This window comes from Octopus sinensis, linkage group LG1, assembly GCF_006345805.1.
Source record: "Octopus sinensis linkage group LG1, ASM634580v1, whole genome shotgun sequence".
NCBI lineage: Eukaryota > Metazoa > Mollusca > Cephalopoda > Octopoda > Octopodidae > Octopus > Octopus sinensis.
Genome location: NC_042997.1, coordinates 114226911 through 114246736, shown reverse-complemented (window position 1 = coordinate 114246736; position 19826 = coordinate 114226911). Strand labels below are relative to the sequence as shown.

The window sequence follows — 19826 nt, the reverse complement described above, 5'->3', positions numbered from 1 at the left end:
TGTGTGGGGGGGAACAAACAGACTGACACACACTCACATATATATGACAGGTTTCCATGCAGTTTCTGTCTACCAAATCCACTCACAAGAGTTTGGTTGGCCTGAGTCTGCAGTAGGAGATACTTGCCCAATGTGCCACGCAGCAGGACTGAACCCAGAACCATGTGGTTGGGAAGCAAATTTCTTATTTCTTTATTGCCTACAAGGGGCTAAACATAGAGGGAACAAACAAGGACAAACGGATTAAGTCAATTAGATCGACCCCAGTGCATAACTGGTACTTAATTTATCAACCCCGAAAGGATGAAAGGCAAAGTCGACCTCAGTGGATTTGAGCTCAGAACGTAACAGCAGACAAAATACTGCTAAGCATTTCACCCAGCGTGCTAACGTTTCTTATTTCTTTATTGCTCACAAGGGGCTAAATATAGAGGGGACAAACAAGGACAGACAAAGGGATTAAGTCGATTAGACTGACCCCAGTGCATAACTGGTACTTATTTAATCAACCCCGAAAGGATGATAGGCAAAGTCGACCTTGGCGGAATTTGAACTCAGAACAACGGTAGACGAAATACCGCTAAGCATTTCGCCCAGCGTGCTAACATTTCTGCTAGCTCACCGCCTTCTTGCCACAAACTTCTTGCCACACAGCCACACCTGCACCCATTAGAATTTTAATAATTCGTAATCATTACAGCACTTACCTTCGACAATGGAGTGTGCTTCCTTACACATGATATGTCATCAGTGTCCACACTCATTGTGAGCAGCTGATCGATGGTGGCATCGACAGCACCATCATTGGCTCTCAAAATGGCTTCGATTACATCTTCTTCCATGCTGGGAAACATATGCTTGAAGTCTGACATAGCCTGGTAAAAATCCAATTGGCGTGTGTGTGTACGCGATACAGTTCCACCTGGCAGCGTTTCTCGGCGGGGATGGTCACGCCGTCGCCTGTTGTTCAGTTTCTGAGTATCAGCTGAAGCCATTTTGTGGAATTTTGTTTATGTTTTTTTTTTTTAATATTCTATGTTTTAATTTGTTTTATGTGTTTTTTTAATACGAAAATGAGAGGAATCACAGATACAAAATGGATTCTTGTTTTCTCTTCAACAGACAAGGTTTTTCCTTTTTTTTTTTAAAAATCTAATTCAGTTATATATATATATAAATATATATAAATGCATTGTGTGCATGAATGAGTGTGTTTGTGTGTGTGTGTGTGTTTACATATGTGTGTGTGTGTATATACATATGGATATATATATATACACACACACACATATACACACACACACACACACCCTTCTCCTTCAGGTAATTACTGGTGTTGCTATTTCATCCATACTTCAGCCTAAAAAGAAAAAAAAAGAAAAATATATTATAATAGGTTAATATACTGAAATATTAAAGTAAAGTTACATTTTATTAGACTAATTTGAGGAAATGCATAGTATTACTTATCTTAAAATAGAATGAAGTAAAATAAAGCAACACCAATGTCCTCTCAACGATTAGCAGGAGATGGGTTTTAGAATGAGAATACCTGAAATACGCTCGACTGCTCTCACAAACGAGAATACTAAAAATTTATTTGACCGCTCTCAGAAATTAAGTAAAAAGACTGGAAAAATAATCCAGAATCCTTGTCCGGGACGGGATCGATCCCAAAATCTAATCAGTTTGTGCCAGCCACAAGGCCAAACATCCCTGAAAGTTTCATCCGAATCCATCCAGCAGTTCTTGAGATATCTTGTCCATGAACAAACAAACATGACTGAAAACAATACCTCTGCCTTCGCTGAAGCGAAGGTAATAATCACTTGTAAAAAAGAATCTACTATAATAATACTCTTGAGTTTTTCTCCGTCACAACATATAAATGAGAAAGGAAAGGGTGATAGATAAATAAGGAAGGAAAGGGTGATGGCAAACTGGTAGTGGGATGGTGAACATTCAATGCTGAAAAGAAAAATCAAACAGCGTTTCAGCTTTGTGTAAGTATATGCGTGTGTGTGCATGTACAAGGGAAGTATGTGAATGTTTCTATGTGTGATTATTATGTACCTTATTTATATATAAAATACTACAACTAGCTGTCAATTTTGACAGCACAGGGCCAGCTAGTGTGAAAATAAATACCATATAAAGCAAAATGCTCAAAAGTATTACATCTGTCTTTACATTCTGAGTTCAAATACAGCTGAAGCAAATTTTGCCTTTCATCCTCTCATGGTTGATAAAATAGGTACCAGCTGAGCAGTGGGGTCGACATAATTGACTAAGCCCCACCCTCAAGCTTTCTGGCTTTGTACCAAAATTTGAAACCATAAGACGGCAAGTTGGCAGAATGATTAGCAAGATGGACAAAATGCTTAGTGGCATTTTACTTGTTCAGAGTTCAAATTCTACAATGGCTGATTTTGCCTTTCATCTCCATGAGTTTGATATAAGTACTGGTTGGTCTCTGGGGGGTCAATCTAATTAACTTAGCCCCTCCTCCAGAATTGCTGGCCTTGTGCCAAAATTTAAAATTATTATTATTATTAGGTTAGCTAGCAGAATCATTAGCATGTTGGATGAAATGCTTGGTGGTATTTTGCCTGTTGCTACATTCTGAGTTCAAACTCCACTGAGGTCGACTTTGCCTTTCATCCTTTCAGGAGTCAATAAAAAAGATGAGTTTATGTAATCGACTTACTCGCTCCCGTGCAGTTGCTGGCCTTGTGCCAAAATTCGAAACCATTATTATTATTATTATTATTATTATTATTAAAGTGACGAGCTGGCAGAATTGTTAGCCCACTGGGCAAAATGCTTAGTGGCATTTCATCCGTTATGTTTTAAGTTCAAATTCCACTGAGGTCAACTTTGCCTTTCATCCTTTCAAGGTTGATAAAATAAGTACCAGTTGAATACTGAGGGTTGATGTAATTGATTTATCCCCTCTCCCAAATTTCAGGTCTGTGCCTATAGTAGAAATTATTATTATTATATTTGCAAGCTGACAGAATTAGTTGCACATCAAACAAGATACTAAATGGTATTTCTTCTGACTCTTCCTGTTGAGCTCAACTTTGCCTTTCATCTTTCAGAACCCATAAAATATGTATCAGTCAGATACTGGAGTCAATGTAATCAACTTTCCCCCTCCCCTCAAAATTGCTGGCCTTGTGCCAAAATTAGAATTATTAAACATCCAATAATACATTTATGGAATTAAGTTTTACATAATCCATTAAAATTTACAAGTAAAAAGCTTTCCTGAATTTAAGTGAAGATTAACAATCATCCCATTAAATTTTAATCTTTTTGACATCAACCCACCTGAGACTGTCCTGCTTCTACGATATAAATTTCTTGTTTAAAATGATTTGAATTAAAATTTTCCACCAAAATTCCATGTTAATTTATATTCTAAGCATCAGATTATGACAAAGTTATTTTATTACCATCCAAGTGAGATCATTGCCAGAGCAGCTATCTGGCCTCCGTGCCAGTGGCACGTAAAAGACACCATACGAGCATGATCGTTACCAGCATCGCCTTACTGGCACCTGTGCCGGTGGCATGAGTAAAAGATTCGAGTGAGGTTGTTACCAGTACCGCCTGACTGGCTCCCATGCCGGTGGCACATAAAAAGCACCCACTACACTCTCGGAGTGGTTGGCGTTAGGAAGGGCATCCAGCTGTAGAAACTCTGCCAGATCAAGATTGAAGCCTGGTGCAGCCATCTGGTTCACCAGCCCTCAGTCAATCTTCCAACCCATGCTAGCATGGAAAGCAGATGTTTAAACGATGACGACAACGATTCATATTTTAAAAATTAATTGTAACAAAAGCAGGATATTTCATTTGAATTATAGTGGCAAAAAAGGCTAAAATATCTAAAAATTTAGACAAAAACTTTCATTCAAAGCTCAATAAGGAATTTTCTGCTTAGCAGAATTGTTACCATGCCAGACAAAATGCTGAGCAGTTTTTCTTCTGGCTCTTTTACATTCTGAGATCAAATGCTGCTGAGGTCAACTGTACCTTTCATAGTTGATAAAATGAATATCAGTTGAGCACTGGGGTTGATGTCATTGATTTATCCCCACCGCCTCAAAATTGCAGGTCTTGTGCCAAAGTTTGAAGCTATTATCATTATTATTCAATAGTTACAAATTTTTATACACAAGGTGGAAATCATACTCTCTTCACAAGAATTTCATATAAGGATTTTAGAAAAATCGTTAATTCGTTGATATTAACCCTTTTGTTACTAACCCGGCTGAAACCGGCTCTATAGTACAAATGTCTTGTTTTCATAAGTTTTTAATTAAAATCTTCCACCAAACCTTAGTCACAATTTATACTCCTAACACTAGCTTAATGATAACTAAGTTATTTTACTAAACTCTTTGTTATATTTTAAAATAATTGAAAGAAACACACAGCATCTCAAGATAAATACAGTAACGAAAGGGTTAAAGATGTAACATTTATCTTCAAATATTTCCTAAGTCATATGAAAACTTGTAAAGAGTCATTTTCAACTAACTTTAGAAAAACAAAAAAAAAATTTTTTTGTTATATAGCCATACTGCAAAGATATTTGTGTAAAACAGTTTTTAATATCTTTTACTATCAGAAAAATATCAAAGACAATAAAAAACAAACAAACATGACTACAAGACAGTGTTATTTTAAACTTTTCTGAATAAAACTTTGCAAGCAGTATCTGAAATAACCAAAATTTCAGCTCCACAGTCAGAAACAGAAAGCACTCTGAAATAACTCAGCCGAAATCTTTTTTTCCTTTTTATTTCTGTTTTATGGTGCCTGCATGGTTGTATGATTAAGAAGATTGCTTTACTACCACATGGCTTTTGGTTCAGCCCCACTGAGTGGTGTCTTGGACAAGTGTCTTCTACTATAACCCCAAGCTGACCAATGCCTTATGAATGGAATTTGGTATATGGAAATTGTGTAGAAGACCATCAGGTGTGTGTGTATGTGTGTTTTGTTAACATTTGCATTCTGTGAAAATCTCGACAAGCAATGATGAGTATGAGCTCATATTTCTTTATTGCCCACATGGGGCCAAACTTAGAGAGGACAAACAAGGACAGACAAAGGGATTAAGTCGATTACATTGACCCCAGTGCATAACTGGTACTTAATTTATCAACCCCAAAAGGATGAAAAGCAAAGTCAACCTCGGCAGAATTTGAACTCAGAACGTAAAGACAGACGAAATACCTATTTCTTTACTACCCACAAGGGGCTAAACACAGAGAGGATAAACAAGGACAGACAAACTGATTAAGTCGATTATATCAACCCCAGTGCATAACTGGTACTTATTTATCGACCCCGAAAGGATGAAAGGTAAAGTCGACCTTAGCGGAACTTGAACATAGCGGCAGACAAAATACCGCTACGCATTTCGCCCGACATGCTAACGTTTCTGCCAGCTTGCTGCCTTGTCATATTTTCTGTTAACAAATCATCCACTGGCTTTGTACCTTTGAAGACATGTAAAACAGTGATCCCTTACTTGAAAAGCAGATAATGGTTAGTGATAGGAAAGGCATCCAGGTATAAAATGAGGCTGCAATAACACATTCATTGAACCCATGCTAGCATAGAATGGCAGATGTTAAAAAACAAAACACACTGTGAACCGATGTGATTAATTTTCCTAAATCTCAGTTATAAAAGAGTACATTTAACCTGGCCCCACCCTTATCCTTTTAAACAAACTTCCTGCTTTGAAGTGATTTAAATTAAAACCTTCCATCAAAACAGTATGTTAATATATTTTCCAAACACCAGCTTAATAATGACAATGCTATTTTTCTAAATTCATTATTTTCGAAATTAATTCAAACAAAAGCAATGCATTCCAAGAGAAATACAGTAACAAAAGGGTTAATATTTGATGAACCCAAATTTAAATTCATGAATAACGAACATGGCACTTAGTTAAAGAAACATTTATTTTGTGGGAGGCTTTCTTTCACTGGCCTTGTAAACCGAGCTAATTTTAATGTTATGATTCCAAGAGATTAACACTGGAGATATTGGCACCATGATAACCAAAATATTCTGTAACAGATTCACTTTTGAATAATTATTTAATAATGATGATGGCTATAGAATATTTTACAAAAATAGATGCCCTGTATACTTAATCTTATCAGTTATTTTGCTCGTTTAGCAAGTTCTATTTTTATTATCGTTATTTTTTTAGAAACACATTTTGCGCAATCTTTTCTGTTTGTTACTTTACATTTTGGTTAGAAAGAGATTCTGCAAGGAGCAATTCCAGCCTTAAGCAATTGGTGGACTATATCTAGTCTCAAAAAATATAAATATCAACATTAACTAGTTACATCCATTAAATATATACAAGCCTACAAGAGAACCACTACACAGTCAATGTACTAATAATAGCAGCGGATCTCCCTCAAATCACATCCTACTATCTTCAAGTTCTAGATACACCATGTATGAAAATAAGATGAGATGTTCATGACTGATATCTCCTTCACCAGGGGCCTGGCACTCCATCAGTTATGATAACAAATGTTCCAGTTGATTTGAGCAACAGAACAGCCAACTTGTGAAATTAATGTATAAGTGGCTGAGCACTCCACAGACATGCATACCCTTAATATAGTTCTGAGAGAGAATCAGTGTGATGCAGAATGTGACAAGGCTGGCCCTTTGAATTACTGGTACTACTCATTTTTGCCAGCTGAGTGACTGGAGCAACATGAAATAGAGTGTCTTGCTCAAGAACACAATGCACTGTCAGAAATCAAGAAAAAAAACACTCATAACATTCAGCAGAGTGGTTGACATTAGAAAGGTCATCCAGCAGTAGAAGCCATACCAAAACAGACATTGGAACTTGACATTGGTCCTCTAGCTTGTCAGTTCTTGTCAAACCACCCAAACCATGCCGGCATGGAAAACAGGCACTAAATGATGATGATTTTTCATTTAGTAAACAGAAAAAAATCATGAAGATTCCTCATAACCTACAAATGGGAAACTTACTGATTTGGAAACAAACTCACTGAAAATGAAAATTGACAAGCGTTTTTATTTAATTTCAAGTGTTGAGGGCTTAAATTCTGGGGCTCATTATCCTTTGAACATTTTTCAGAATTAAGAAAATTTCCAAAAGTTTTTTTTACATTTCATTTCATTTCATTTCATTTGGGTTTGAGTCCATGCTCAGGCCAAGTCGAAGACTCCACCCTCAGAGTCTGGTGTGGTTGCCAGGTTGTATTCTCTGCTTAATTTTGACATGTGTAGGAGCGAGTTTGAGTCAGTTTGTGCTCGTTGTGTATATCCTGGGAGATGGGGTTCATCTCTAATGGTGCTTAAGTATCTATCCAGTTGCAATTTGAACGATTCCACACTGCATCCTGATAGATTTCTGACATGTACCGGAATGGAGTTGAACAGTTGTGCTCCTCGAACCAACAGACTTGATTCTCGCAGGGTTTTTGCTGCCTGACCAGCCTTTTTGTTGATTGGTGGCAGCTGGCAGCGTCTTCCGTGGCGCAGTGAGTGGTAGGTTTTGATACCAAAGTTTGGCACCTTCTGCTCTATCATTTTCCAAATGTATATAATTCGGTATCGCTCAAATCTTTCTATTGAGTACATCCTCAAGGTTTTGAGTCTTTGCCAATAGTCCAGGTCCCTCGTTTCTGAGAAGTATGAGGTAAAATTTCTTTGGAGCGATTCTATCTTAGATAGTTGGCCCTTTGTTGTTGGTGACCACAACTGAGAACAGTAGTCAATCCTCGGAAGTATCATAGTGTTCCAGAGGGTTTTCATTGTTGAGGTATCTCTTGATTTGAAGGTGCGCAAGATCCACCCGCTGTACTTTCTTGCAGTAAGACAGACTGAGTCAAGGTGTTCTCTGAATTTTAGGTTGGTTCCCATGTGGATGCCTAAATCTTTCACATACTGTTTTTCCATTATTTGTTGTCCTGATGGGTTTCTGTTGTTTGTTGTATTTTTCAGATCTTGATCTGTTCCGTAGCGAATTAGTTCAAACTTCTTATCATTGAACAACATGTTGTTTGTTTCCTGCCATTTATATATGGTGGTCAGGTCCTTTTGTAAGGCCTCTGTATCCACCTCGTCTTTGATTTGTCTCATGACCCTGGTGTCATCAGCAAAGGATGAGACGTTGCTGGTTGTATCTTCATCTATGTCAGAGATGAGGATGAGAAACAGGATTGGGCCGAGTACTGTACCCTGAGGAACACTGCTGGTCACAGGTGATGGTGTTGAATGGGTTCCATTCACAGTGACTGTTTGAGTTCTATTTGTAAGGAACTCATGTATCCATGTACCAACTTTTCCTCCTACTCCTAGCTTTCGAAGTTTGTGACCCAGGATGCCATGATCTACCTTGTCAAATGCCTTGGCAAAGTCGAGGTAGATAACATCTGTGTTGTATCCATTCTCTAGATTTTCTAGGATTTGGTCATGGTGTGCCAGTAGTTGGGAAAGGCATGATCTACCTAACCTGAATCCATGCTGGTTGCAATTCATCAGATTGTTGGATTCCAGGAACTCAACCAGTTTTCCACGAACTATTCTTTCGAAGACCTTGATAATGTGTGATGTCAGTGAGATTGGTCGGTAGTTCTTTGGTTTTGATTTGCTGTCCCCTTTATGTATTGGAGTTATGTGTGCTTCTTTATATGTATTTGGTATTTTGCCATTCTCCATAGATTCCCTCTATATCATGTAAAGGGGTTTCGACAATTGTACCTTGCAGTTTTTAAGTATCATGGCATTGAAACCGTCAGGCCCCGCAGCCGAGTGCATGGAGAGCTTGTCTATGGCTCTTGCTATGTCTTCTGGGTTGAAATCAATGTCAGATAGGGTAGGTTTAGTATGGTCGATATCCTTGAAGAATTTTCCTGGGTCATGGATCTTCATGGTTTTAGATGGCTCACTGAAGACACTTTCATACTGTTGACCCAACATTTCTGCCATTTCAATAGGGTTATTCACTACATCCCCATTTTGTCTCTGGAGAGGTCCTATTGATGACTTGGTGTTCGAGTATTTCTTTGCAAAACTGTAGAAACATTTTGGATTTTTCTTGATGTTTTCTATGGCTCTCTTTTCTGCATTGTTACGTTCTTCATCATAGTGTTGTTTTAGATTGTCTTCTAATCTGTATATTTGGTCAAGGACTTTCTGTAATTCATGTTTTGATGTCAGCTTAGATGTTTTGTTTCTTAGTCTTGACCTTTTGCGCATCAGGATCTTTCGCTCCCGTGGTACAGGTTTTTTTGTGGACTTGGTTTTCTTTAGAGGAACATTTTTTTCACATATTTCTTCGATCTTGTTTAAGAATTTCTTGTGTTTATCTGGCCCAGTAAGGTAGAGATCCCAGTCAATGATTTGTAACTGGTTGTTAATAGTTTCCCAATTTGCCTGGTGATAATCATACCTGCATAGCTTTGGCATGTCCTTTTGTTTAAGAGTTGTGGCATTGGGCTCATTACCAATGTGTAAATGCATTTCAATAATATTGTGGTCTGAAAGGATTGTTGGGGTTGAGTGAAGGTCAAATAGCGTGTCCTCGTTGTTGGTGAAAACCAAGTCGATCGTATTATTATTTCTTGTTGCTTCTGTCATCATTTGTTTGAGGTATAATTTCTCTGTGACTTCCAACAGTTTGGCTGCCTGTATTTGTTCAGCTTTTGTCCCCAGTTTTAGTATGTGTCCATGTGGCCAGATGATGTTAGGAAGTTGAAGTCACCAAGGAGGATAATGTCTGGCATTGGACTTGCCATGTTTCCCAGAATTTGTTGGAGCTTCGTCAGTGGCTCAGTGAAGGATAATGTTGGGCTGTTTGGCAGTCTGTACATTATTGTTACAACTGTATTAAGTTGGATGATTTTTATGCACAGCAGGTTGCAGTAGGCATTTGATTCATTGACAAGTTCTATGCATGCATAGGTATCATGGATGTACATGATAACGCCCCCATGGGATCTGCCTTGTCTATCACATCTGAAGATGTTGAATCTATTGATTGTGATTTCGCTGTTGCGGATGTTTTCGTTGAGATGACTTTCAGTAATTCCAATTATTTTGGAGTTGTTTTCTCTTGCTAATTCTTCCAAGAAAGGGACTTTACACTGTTTTGTTTTCGGATAAAGACCCTGGATATTTGCTGTTATTATGCTTGTTGTACCGGATACATCTGCCCTATTGTTGGCAAGACTGTTGTAGTTGCTGGGACTGTGCTGACTGGATATTCGGTCTGCTGGGCTGTCTGTATTTGTTGTATGTGCCCTGTAAGTCCAGGTGTCAGCCTTTGTATCAATGTTGCCTGGTTTTGCTGAGTCGTCTGTATGGAGTACAGCTGTTGTTGTAGGTGGTAGATTATGCCTAAAAAACTGCTTTCATTCATTACTATATCGAATTTCTGCGAGTTTGGGTTTGTTACAGCTGATGTATGCAATTGAGTAGCATGATTTTCATTCACTGTTGAGCCATGACCTGGGTTCCGCATTTTTGGGAAATGGTTTTCATACCCTGCTGAGCCATGACCTGGTTTCCGCATTTTTGGGAAATGGTTTTCATACAATGCTGAGCTTGGTCCTGGTGGTGTGGGTTCAGTAGTTTTTATGCGAATTGTACCCTTCCGGTACATAAATTTGCAATTCTCACCAAAACATTCTTTTTTTCTCAGCGAATTGCGGCACATCTTTGGGTGAAGGAGTTCACATTCTCGGCCATTTTGGCATCCTTTTTTTCGATCAGTACCGAAGTTGATATATGGTCTGCATGGTTTGGGGTGACTGTACATGCACCCTGTACCTGAAAGACCATGTTTGCACTTGTTGCGCCTGTAATGGATACATACTGGCCTTTCTTCATTTGAGCATTTGCTCTGGATCTGTTTCTTTTTGTGGGAAGTTTGGTCTTTTTCTGCAGGATCTTCTGTTTCTATCATTTTAGAATAACTTACAGATGTAAGAAGAAAAAGACAAAAAAAAACATTTTAATCCAAGAAGCTGATAAAATCCTAAATGAAGTCACAACTGACTGATTCAAATTTGAAGAATTCTCTCCTGTTCCACATTTAACTTCAAACTAAAATGTTTGGTGAAACCAGACTCAAGTCTCAGTAACATAATGTTTACTTAATTTTCTTTATATTAAATCCTTTCATCATGTAAAAAATATTAAATACACATACATTAACATATATTAGCATATGTTAGTGTATCTAAATTAACATACTTCATACAAGAATTTCATGGAAGACTTGTACGACACATTTGAACTGATGCATGAAAATACTGATACATAAATGCTGTTGCTTGATTTGCTGGAAATAGCAGCTAAATCTCTCTCAAATTATACTATACCATCTTAAAAAAGTATGGTTTGTATGATGTAACCCAAAATATACCACTGCTACAGAAAAAAAGAAGAGGATAATCTTGGTCGTTTGTCTTTGATGGACCTGTTTGGTCAGAGCTGACTTGAAAGTACATGATTGTGATATGCACTACAAGAGAGCCACTACACAGTCGATGTACTAATAATAACAGCCAATCTCCCTCAAAGCACACCCAACTATCTTCAAGAGGTAAAACATCTCAGTAATAAAGTTCTAGATACACCACGTTTGAAAATAAAATGAGATGTTCACGACTGATATCTCCTTCACCAGGAGCCTGGCACTTTGTCAGTTATGGGGAGGGGGGATGTCTATATAAGAATTTTTGTTAAAATTTATGTGCAGTAAATTGGTTATACTTTTACTATACACAAAATATTTTAAGTATTTTTATAAAATCCCTAATAATATTTAATTACAAAAATAGGTTTTTTAAAATATTGAATGGCTATGAGGATCCACCCAAGTAAAACAAGAACCAAAGAGACCCATAGGCAACAAATGGTTAAGAATCACTGGACTAGTCCATCAGTTTGATGCACACTAGGTGTTTCTAGGACATACTCTTTCATAGCAGTTGATGATACCACTGTGGCATCAGTCACTGAGATTAACTCCATCCTGTATTCCCTGATTGACTATGCCAGTGACTCGTATGTCCCTGAATTTACTAAATATTTTCAGCATCACCGGGGCCATCTGGTGATCCTACTGCTTTCTCTGCCTTCATATTGTTAATGACTATTTCAATCATGTAGCTATCAATTACAATACTGGTCTTTCTTTGGAATTTACAAGAGATCAGTCTGTTTAACATGAAACTATTACTATACACACACACACATGTATATATATATATATATATATATATATATATATATATACATATGTATATATATATATATATATATATATATATATATATATATATATATACATACATATGTATATTTAGAAACACACACACATAACCATCTTATTAAAATTAACCATGATAATCATTAAATATAAAGAAACAGGTGTTAATCACAAAAAGAACACAAACTGTAACGAGCTTATGAGTGAGATAGGTGGGGGGGATTAGTGAGAGAGGGGACAACAGGCAACCAGACAAAATGAAGGACGAGGGGGAAGAGAAGCAGGGGAGAGGAAGGATGGAGTTTTCACAAGAGCTGGTTGAAAGTTATCTGCATTCCATATGCATGACTGTACAGTCGGATGATGATGAGGCGGGGAGGAGCCGCGAGAACTGATAAAATAGATATTTAACCACCAAGTGGCTGAAATGCAATCTAAAACAGATCAATTCGTTAAGTAGAGTCATTATATTAACACCACAATCAGTTCTATTCACAACAAATCTTCTCAGCAGATTCTATGTGTGTGTGTGTGTGTGTGTGTTATTCTTCTTACCAATATTCCTAAGACTCATTATGATAATCTTGACAAACATCCAGAGAAATATAAAGCTAAATAATATACAAGATAGAAAATATTTCGAAATTTGTACATCTGAGTGTTTGTGTAGGGGGGGGGGGAGAACGAGAGAGAGAGAGAGAGAGTGTGTGTGTGTGTGTGTGTGTGTGTGTGTGGTGTGTGTGTGTGTGCAAGCAAGTGAATGTGTCTGAATGAGTGTACATACAATGAAGTCTATGCCTGTGTGTAAGCATACAAACATTGCGGTGTCTATATGTGAGTGTTTGAGATAGGGGGGAGGGGGAGTGTGAATGAGGGAGTGTGTGTTATCAGAAAGAGAAAGTGAGGTAGTGTATATGTGAGTGAGTGTGTGTACTTATGTATGAGGATGAGTGAACATTGAACGAGGCTTATACCTGTGAGTGTGTGTTCAGTGATTGTATGTGTGAGTGTACATAGACTGAGGTATCTGTGTGGGTGCATGTATATGCATTGATAACTGTAGCACTGTGTGTGTGTGTGTGTTAAGGCTACTATCTGTGTGTACATGGATGAGGCCTGTGTGCAAGAGCATTAAATCTAAGAATAACCAACCCTGATGCTAGAACACAGACAGACTGAGGGAAATACCAGGAATATAGGAGATTTCTGGCGATAACACACACACACACTCTCTCTCTACTTTTATTTTTCTCATTTTTACTTTTCACAACAAATAGTTGGGATTTGTTGTTTTAGAAAAGATTTACTGGGAACAGAACCAGAGAGAAGGAGAGAGTGGAGCTGTGCATGAGAGAGAGAGAGAGAGGGTATGGAGCTTTTGACAGTGACTGGCCTGTAAATCTTTTGAAAGTGTCTGTCTATAGGCGTCATCTCTCTCATTTCTTGGTCCAGTAGACCAGAGCAGACCACTGATTGCTGATGGAGCTCTGATTCTCATTCTATCAACTCTGGTGTGTCCCAAGGTCTGATTTTGCACCACCCCACCCACTCTCTTCCTTCTATACAATGACTTATCACTACATCCTACAAAACCCCTTCTCACACAGATGACACAACCCTTCATTCCTCCTTGACATTCCCCAGCCGTGTGTCATCCACTCACAACATAGGACACCACATACCATACCCCACACCTTGAAAGTATCCCCTAATGGGGATGTGTCGGTCTAGTCGCTTTGAACTACAACAAAATACACAAATGTAATTCATATCAAGAACCCATCATTGCAACATACCCCTTTAATCACAACCAATAGTCACTCAGAGATCTCAAAAAAAATGTCCCAAATGTTAGGTTTCACAGTTCTATATCTAAGAGATGAGGAATTATGTACATTATCTACATTATTTACATTTGACGGATATTTGTCCTCATCTTGTTTGTTGTTAACATGTTTCGGCAGATATACCCTCCAGTTTTCATCAGGTGTCTTGGGGAAATTTTGAACCTGGGTTCTTATTCCTAAGGTATTTTTCATTATCATTATCATTATCATTCAGGTCACTGCCTAGAATTGAACTCGGAACCTTGGGGTTACTAGTCCGTATTCTTAACCACTACACCATATGCCCATGGGCATATAACATCGAAAGATACCTCAGGAATAAGAACCCGGGTTTGAAATTTCTCCAAGACACCTGATGAAGGCTGGAGGGTATATCAACTGAAACATTGTGTTAACAACAAACAAGATGAGGACAAATATCCGTCAAATGTAAATAATGTTAGGTTTCACTATAATGAAGAATCTTGACTGGCAAAATAACATTTTTGACATCATTTACAGTTAAATTTTACTTGTCTCAATCACCAGACTGCAGTCATGCTGGAGCACCCCATTGAAAAATTTTTAGTTGAATGAATCAACTCCAGAACTTTTTTCTTTTAAAGCCTAGCACTTATTTTATTGGTCACTTTTGCCAAATTGCTAAGTTACAGGGATGTAAACACCAGCACCAGTTGTTAAGTAGTGGTAGGGACGGACACACACACACCATGTACATACATACATACGACAGGTTTCTTTCAGTTTCCATCTATCAAATCGACTCACGAGGCTTTGATTGGCACAGAGCAATAATAGGAGACACTTGCCCAAGGTACCACACAGTTGGACTGAACCTGGAATGATGTGGTTGGAAAGCAAACTTCTTACACATATAGCCACGCCTGCACCTACATGCAAATATTCATATTGCTTGACACCTAAGACAAATGAGTAATTATTAAATATAAATACCATTTCGAAACATCCATATCTGTCAACATGTTTGAGTGCATGTGTGTGTGTTGTGAAGGCAACGGACAAAAACAAAAGGAAAACAGGACAAATTTTAATAAATACTGTATTAATTTAATGTTTATAAAAGGAAGGGAAAGAGTCTTAATGTTTCAGATGCTAGTCCTTCACCAGAAGAAAAGTATAAAAGAAGAATGAAGAAGGGATGTGAAAGAAGAAAACAACTGGACGAGGGTCAGGGGCCAGGTGCAAATGCACTTCTTAAGGGGGAGTAAAGAAGGGAGGAAAAAGGCAGGTGTGTGGGGGTACACATATAGGAGTGTATCTGTGTTTTGAGATGGATGCAAGAAGTGTGTGTGTGTGTGTGTGTGTGTGTGTTTGTGTGTGTGTGTGTTTGTGTGTGTGTGTGTAGCTTAATCATCACCAGGTGAGTATGACATGGTAGTTTGTACTATACTCTGGCTAAATGTGAAAGGTAGGAGACACAGTGGTGTTCAGTTCATGTTGATAATCATGAGGTTTGTAGGTTTAGTCCCTGGAATCGGTGGTGCATGGTGTCCTCGGATAAGGAAGGCACTACTCATTATTCCATTTGGTCAGGAGTAAGAAGGTCAAAGGGGGATCTACGTCTGCTCACAACTGCATTAGCATCAAAAACAATGGTTCTTAACCGGGGTCCATATAAAATAATGTTAAAAATTATGCGCAATAAATTACTTCTGTATCTATAATTTTCTTTTATTCTTTTGCTGGTTTCAGTCATTTGACTGTGGTCAGGTTGGAGCACCACCTTTACGCGAACAAATTGACCCCAGGACTTATTCTTTTGTAAACCTAGTATTTATTCTATCAGTCTCTTTTTGCCAAACTGCTAAGTGATAGGGACGTAAACACACCAACATCAGTTGTCAAGCGATGGCGGGGGTGACACACACTGACACAAATAACAAATACATACATATATATATACAACGAGCTTCTTTCAGTTTCCATCTACCAAATCCACTCATAAGGCTTTGGTCAGCCTGAGGCTATAGTAGAAGACACTTGCCCAAAGTGGGACTGAACCCAGAACCATGTGGTTGGGAAGCAAGGTTCTTACCACACAGCCACTCCTGCGCCTATAAAAATATTTTAATTTTTTTTAATACAATTCCTAATAATTCCTAATGATATTTAATTACAAAATTACTATAGGATTTTTTAAAGTATGGAATGGTTATGAGGGTCCATTTGAGTAAAAGACAAACCTAAGGGGTCCATGAGTAAAGAATGGTTGAGAACCACTGGCCTAAAAACAATTATCAAAAAAAAAAAAAAAAATGCCTGTGTGAGTGCATGTGTGTGTTTAATTGAACAAGGTAACAAGTGTGTAGGTGTTTAAATGGCCAACACACCTGCTACAGTGTAGCTGTTCAAAACAATTTCGGCAACAAAAAAAGGAAAAACAGAAAAAAACAGAAGAAAGGAAATCCAGTCCTTTTCTTCATAGAAGAACATGATTCTCAAAATTTGTTCATTTCTAAATAGCTTCCACACAAATGTATAGAGAGGAAAAGGAAAGGTTTCGGGGTAGGTGAAGAGTTTTGGGGGTATGTAAAAGGAGAGGGTGGGGAATGTAGTGAAAAGAAATATTTTTAAAAAATCTCATAGCAAAAGGCATACACTCTAGCAAGATTAATATGGCCATCAGTTCCAATCCACTTTGGTTCACGTGATCAATAATATAAGATCAATATTGCATTTCAGAAAGTACAAATTAAGAAAACAGATGAAACAGAAATGAATAATTCTTATCATAAGCAGTATAAAGAAGAAGAAAAAAAGGTGAGAAGGACAGTCTTTTTTTTTTTCAGTCGTATTTTACACAAATATTATACTGTGTGTGGGTATGTATGAGAGAGAGAGAGAGAGAGAGAGAGAGAGAGAGAGAGAGAGGAGAGAGAGAGAGGGAGATTAGATTGGCATCTTGAGCAACCTTGTGAGTCAAATGACTTCTCAGATCTCAAAATAAGGCAATGGCATAGTCAAAGAAATTAGAGAAATCTGAACTTTCCTAAAAGGAACTTTGATTTGCCAAAGTATAAGTTGTAGAATTCTATGGCTATTATATACATGGCTAAAATATATAATGAATAAATAAGTAAATGAATAAAGAAATCTTATGGCCCCTTCATTTATCATTTATGTTTTCATATCATATATATATATATATATATATATATATATATATATATATATATATATATACACACACACACACACACACACATATATATTGCTCTGCATCAGAAATATTCACACTTACAAGATCATAGATGTGTGTGTGTGTGTGTGTGTAAGTATTACACATGCAACATATAGATAGGATTTAGTGAGCAGTGAAATACGAAATTAGCAAAACATGAGAGAGGGAGAAAGTGAGGGGGGAAGAGAGAGATGGGAAGAGAGAAAGAGAGAGGGGGGAGAGAGAAAGAGAGAGAACATTAAAAAGAGAGAGAATGGGGGAATGCATGCACATTATTGATTAAATAGCAGTAGTTGTTATAAATACAAAAGTTAAGGGAAAAAAAAAAGATACCAAAGCAATCACCCCATCTTGTTCCCTCCTTTTAGTTCAATATAATACAGAACTGGAAAGATCTCTAATTAATTTAATTGAATTAATAATATGATGAAATTGATAGAGAAATGCAATGCAGGTAGTGGTGTATTTTTCTCTGCCAATACTAGTTTAGATCTAGGGAGAAGAAATGGAACAGTTCCTCGCACATCCTATACACCAATTCCACACACTGCCAACGGGATCAGATGAAATGAAATGCCCTCCCCACCCAACACACACACATTCACTTGTGTGACCTTCAATATTCAAGGTTAAGTTAAAGTGGCACTGAACAATCAATTACACCTACTTAATAATTTCATTGAAGGAATCTACTAATCTAGAGATTAGTAATTCTTTGGCAGAGGGGGAGGATGTAATACCAAGGTTTTAAGACAACCAACAGAACATCCTACTTTTATCGTTTTCATTCATGGAATGATTTTTTTCTTTTTTTTTTTCTTTAATCTCTCATCTACTTCCTTGCTACATTTCATCCAACTCCTATTTATCCAACCAACCTCCTACCTCAACCCTTGTTCATCATTCCATATATTTGCACCCCTACCCCATCTCTAACCATCCCTCGCTTGCAAACTCTACTTAACCACCCTTCCTGTTATTCTGCCCACAGAACCCACCCTGACACCTCATCACCACCATTTTCATTCCTTTTTCCTTCTCTGCACCGATTACTTGCACACACATACACCCATTTTGTGAAAAAGCAAGACACACCATGTGGTTCTCAACTATTTTTTGCCCACGAGTTTCTTTAGTTCCTATTTTATTCAGAGAGAGGGAACCCTCATAGCCTTCCAATGTCTAAAATCTATAAACATTATTAAGTATTGTATACAAATTGTTTAAATATTTTGTGTATTGTAGAAATATATAACCCGCTGTTGCACATAAATTCTAACAACAATTTGTGTGGACCCCACCCTCACCAAAGGCCACAGCCACATGGTCCCCAGTTCAGAATTAACTGCTCTAACCTTTTGTTACCTAACATAAAGCTACCTTGTTCTCTACACTAGCCCCACTCAGGGATAGGGGTTCTTAGTCTTGTGAGCCAAATAGTGACCTCAATACTGTTGGTGCCACACAAAAAAAGCTCTCTGTACACTCAGTAAAGGGGTTGGTATTTGAAAAGGTATCCAACCATGAAGAACGTGCCAAAGTAAACATTGGAACACAATGCAGATGCAGTCCTCCAATCTGTCAAACTGTCCTAGCATAGTTTCTACAGCTGGATTCCCTGTCACAAACCCCGTTACAGAGTGTGCTGGGTGCTTTTTACGTGACATCAGCACCGATACCTTGCAAGGCAAGAACCCCTCGACTGAGAGTGGGGAGTAAGTACTGAGGTAGTGAGGCTTTGTGCCAGCCAGAAGAGTTAAAGTATAGAGGGGACAGATGAAGGTGTGTTGCTTTAAAGAAAATTAGGTAAAAATTAAATTCTGACATTTTTATTCCCCTTTTAGGCATACTTTTATGTTTCATTCAGTGGAGAGAGAGAGAGAGAGAGAGAGAGAGAGAGACTACGAAGCTGGATGTGTGAATGTTATTTGAGTCCAGGAATGGATTTTGCTATGGAGTCACAATGGGGACATTGATGATTTTGATTTTGCCTGGGATTGGTCAAGTGTGTCTGTTGATTACAGGAAATAGTTCTTTTATTCTTCTTTTTCTTCAACTCAAATTGTTTCCCCTGCCACTGCCCTGTTACTACAAGGGAGGAATCTCATATGGTGACATTATGCATCGACAGGGTGCTAAAGATTAGACAACTTCATCAACTAACCTACCAATTAGAGAAAAGTAATTTCTTTAAAATGAGTTACCAAGTTTACAGTCTGCTTGTATGCCCCCTATGGCAAATTTTCCAACAACAAAAATATTTACTTAGAAAATTACTATTTTTAAATCTCACAACAAGAAATATTCAGCAACAGTACTTTGTAGTAAAGATTGTTTGCCAACATAACATGGCAGTCCTGGTTTAGGATGAATGTTGCTGTACTTTAGCCCCAGGAGACATCGTCTCCAGCTGGCTATACAACACAATCTGTGTCCTAATATTTTCAAACAAGGGAATCTAGCACTC

General features: G+C 37.8%; 1 protein-coding gene across 4 annotated transcripts in view; it reads right to left on the bottom strand.

Moving 5' to 3' along the window:
* LOC115213379 (CUE domain-containing protein 1) overlaps positions 1–19826 on the bottom strand; it is a 211946-nt gene that overhangs the window by 63397 nt on the left and 128723 nt on the right. For all 4 annotated transcript variants that reach the window (XM_036504019.1, XM_029782326.2, XM_029782334.2 and 1 more), the window contains one exon: positions 708–1360. In XM_036504019.1, the coding sequence (XP_036359912.1) occupies positions 708–995 (288 nt within the window). In that variant the 5' untranslated portion in view covers positions 996–1360. The remainder of the gene's footprint in view (positions 1–707; positions 1361–19826) is intronic.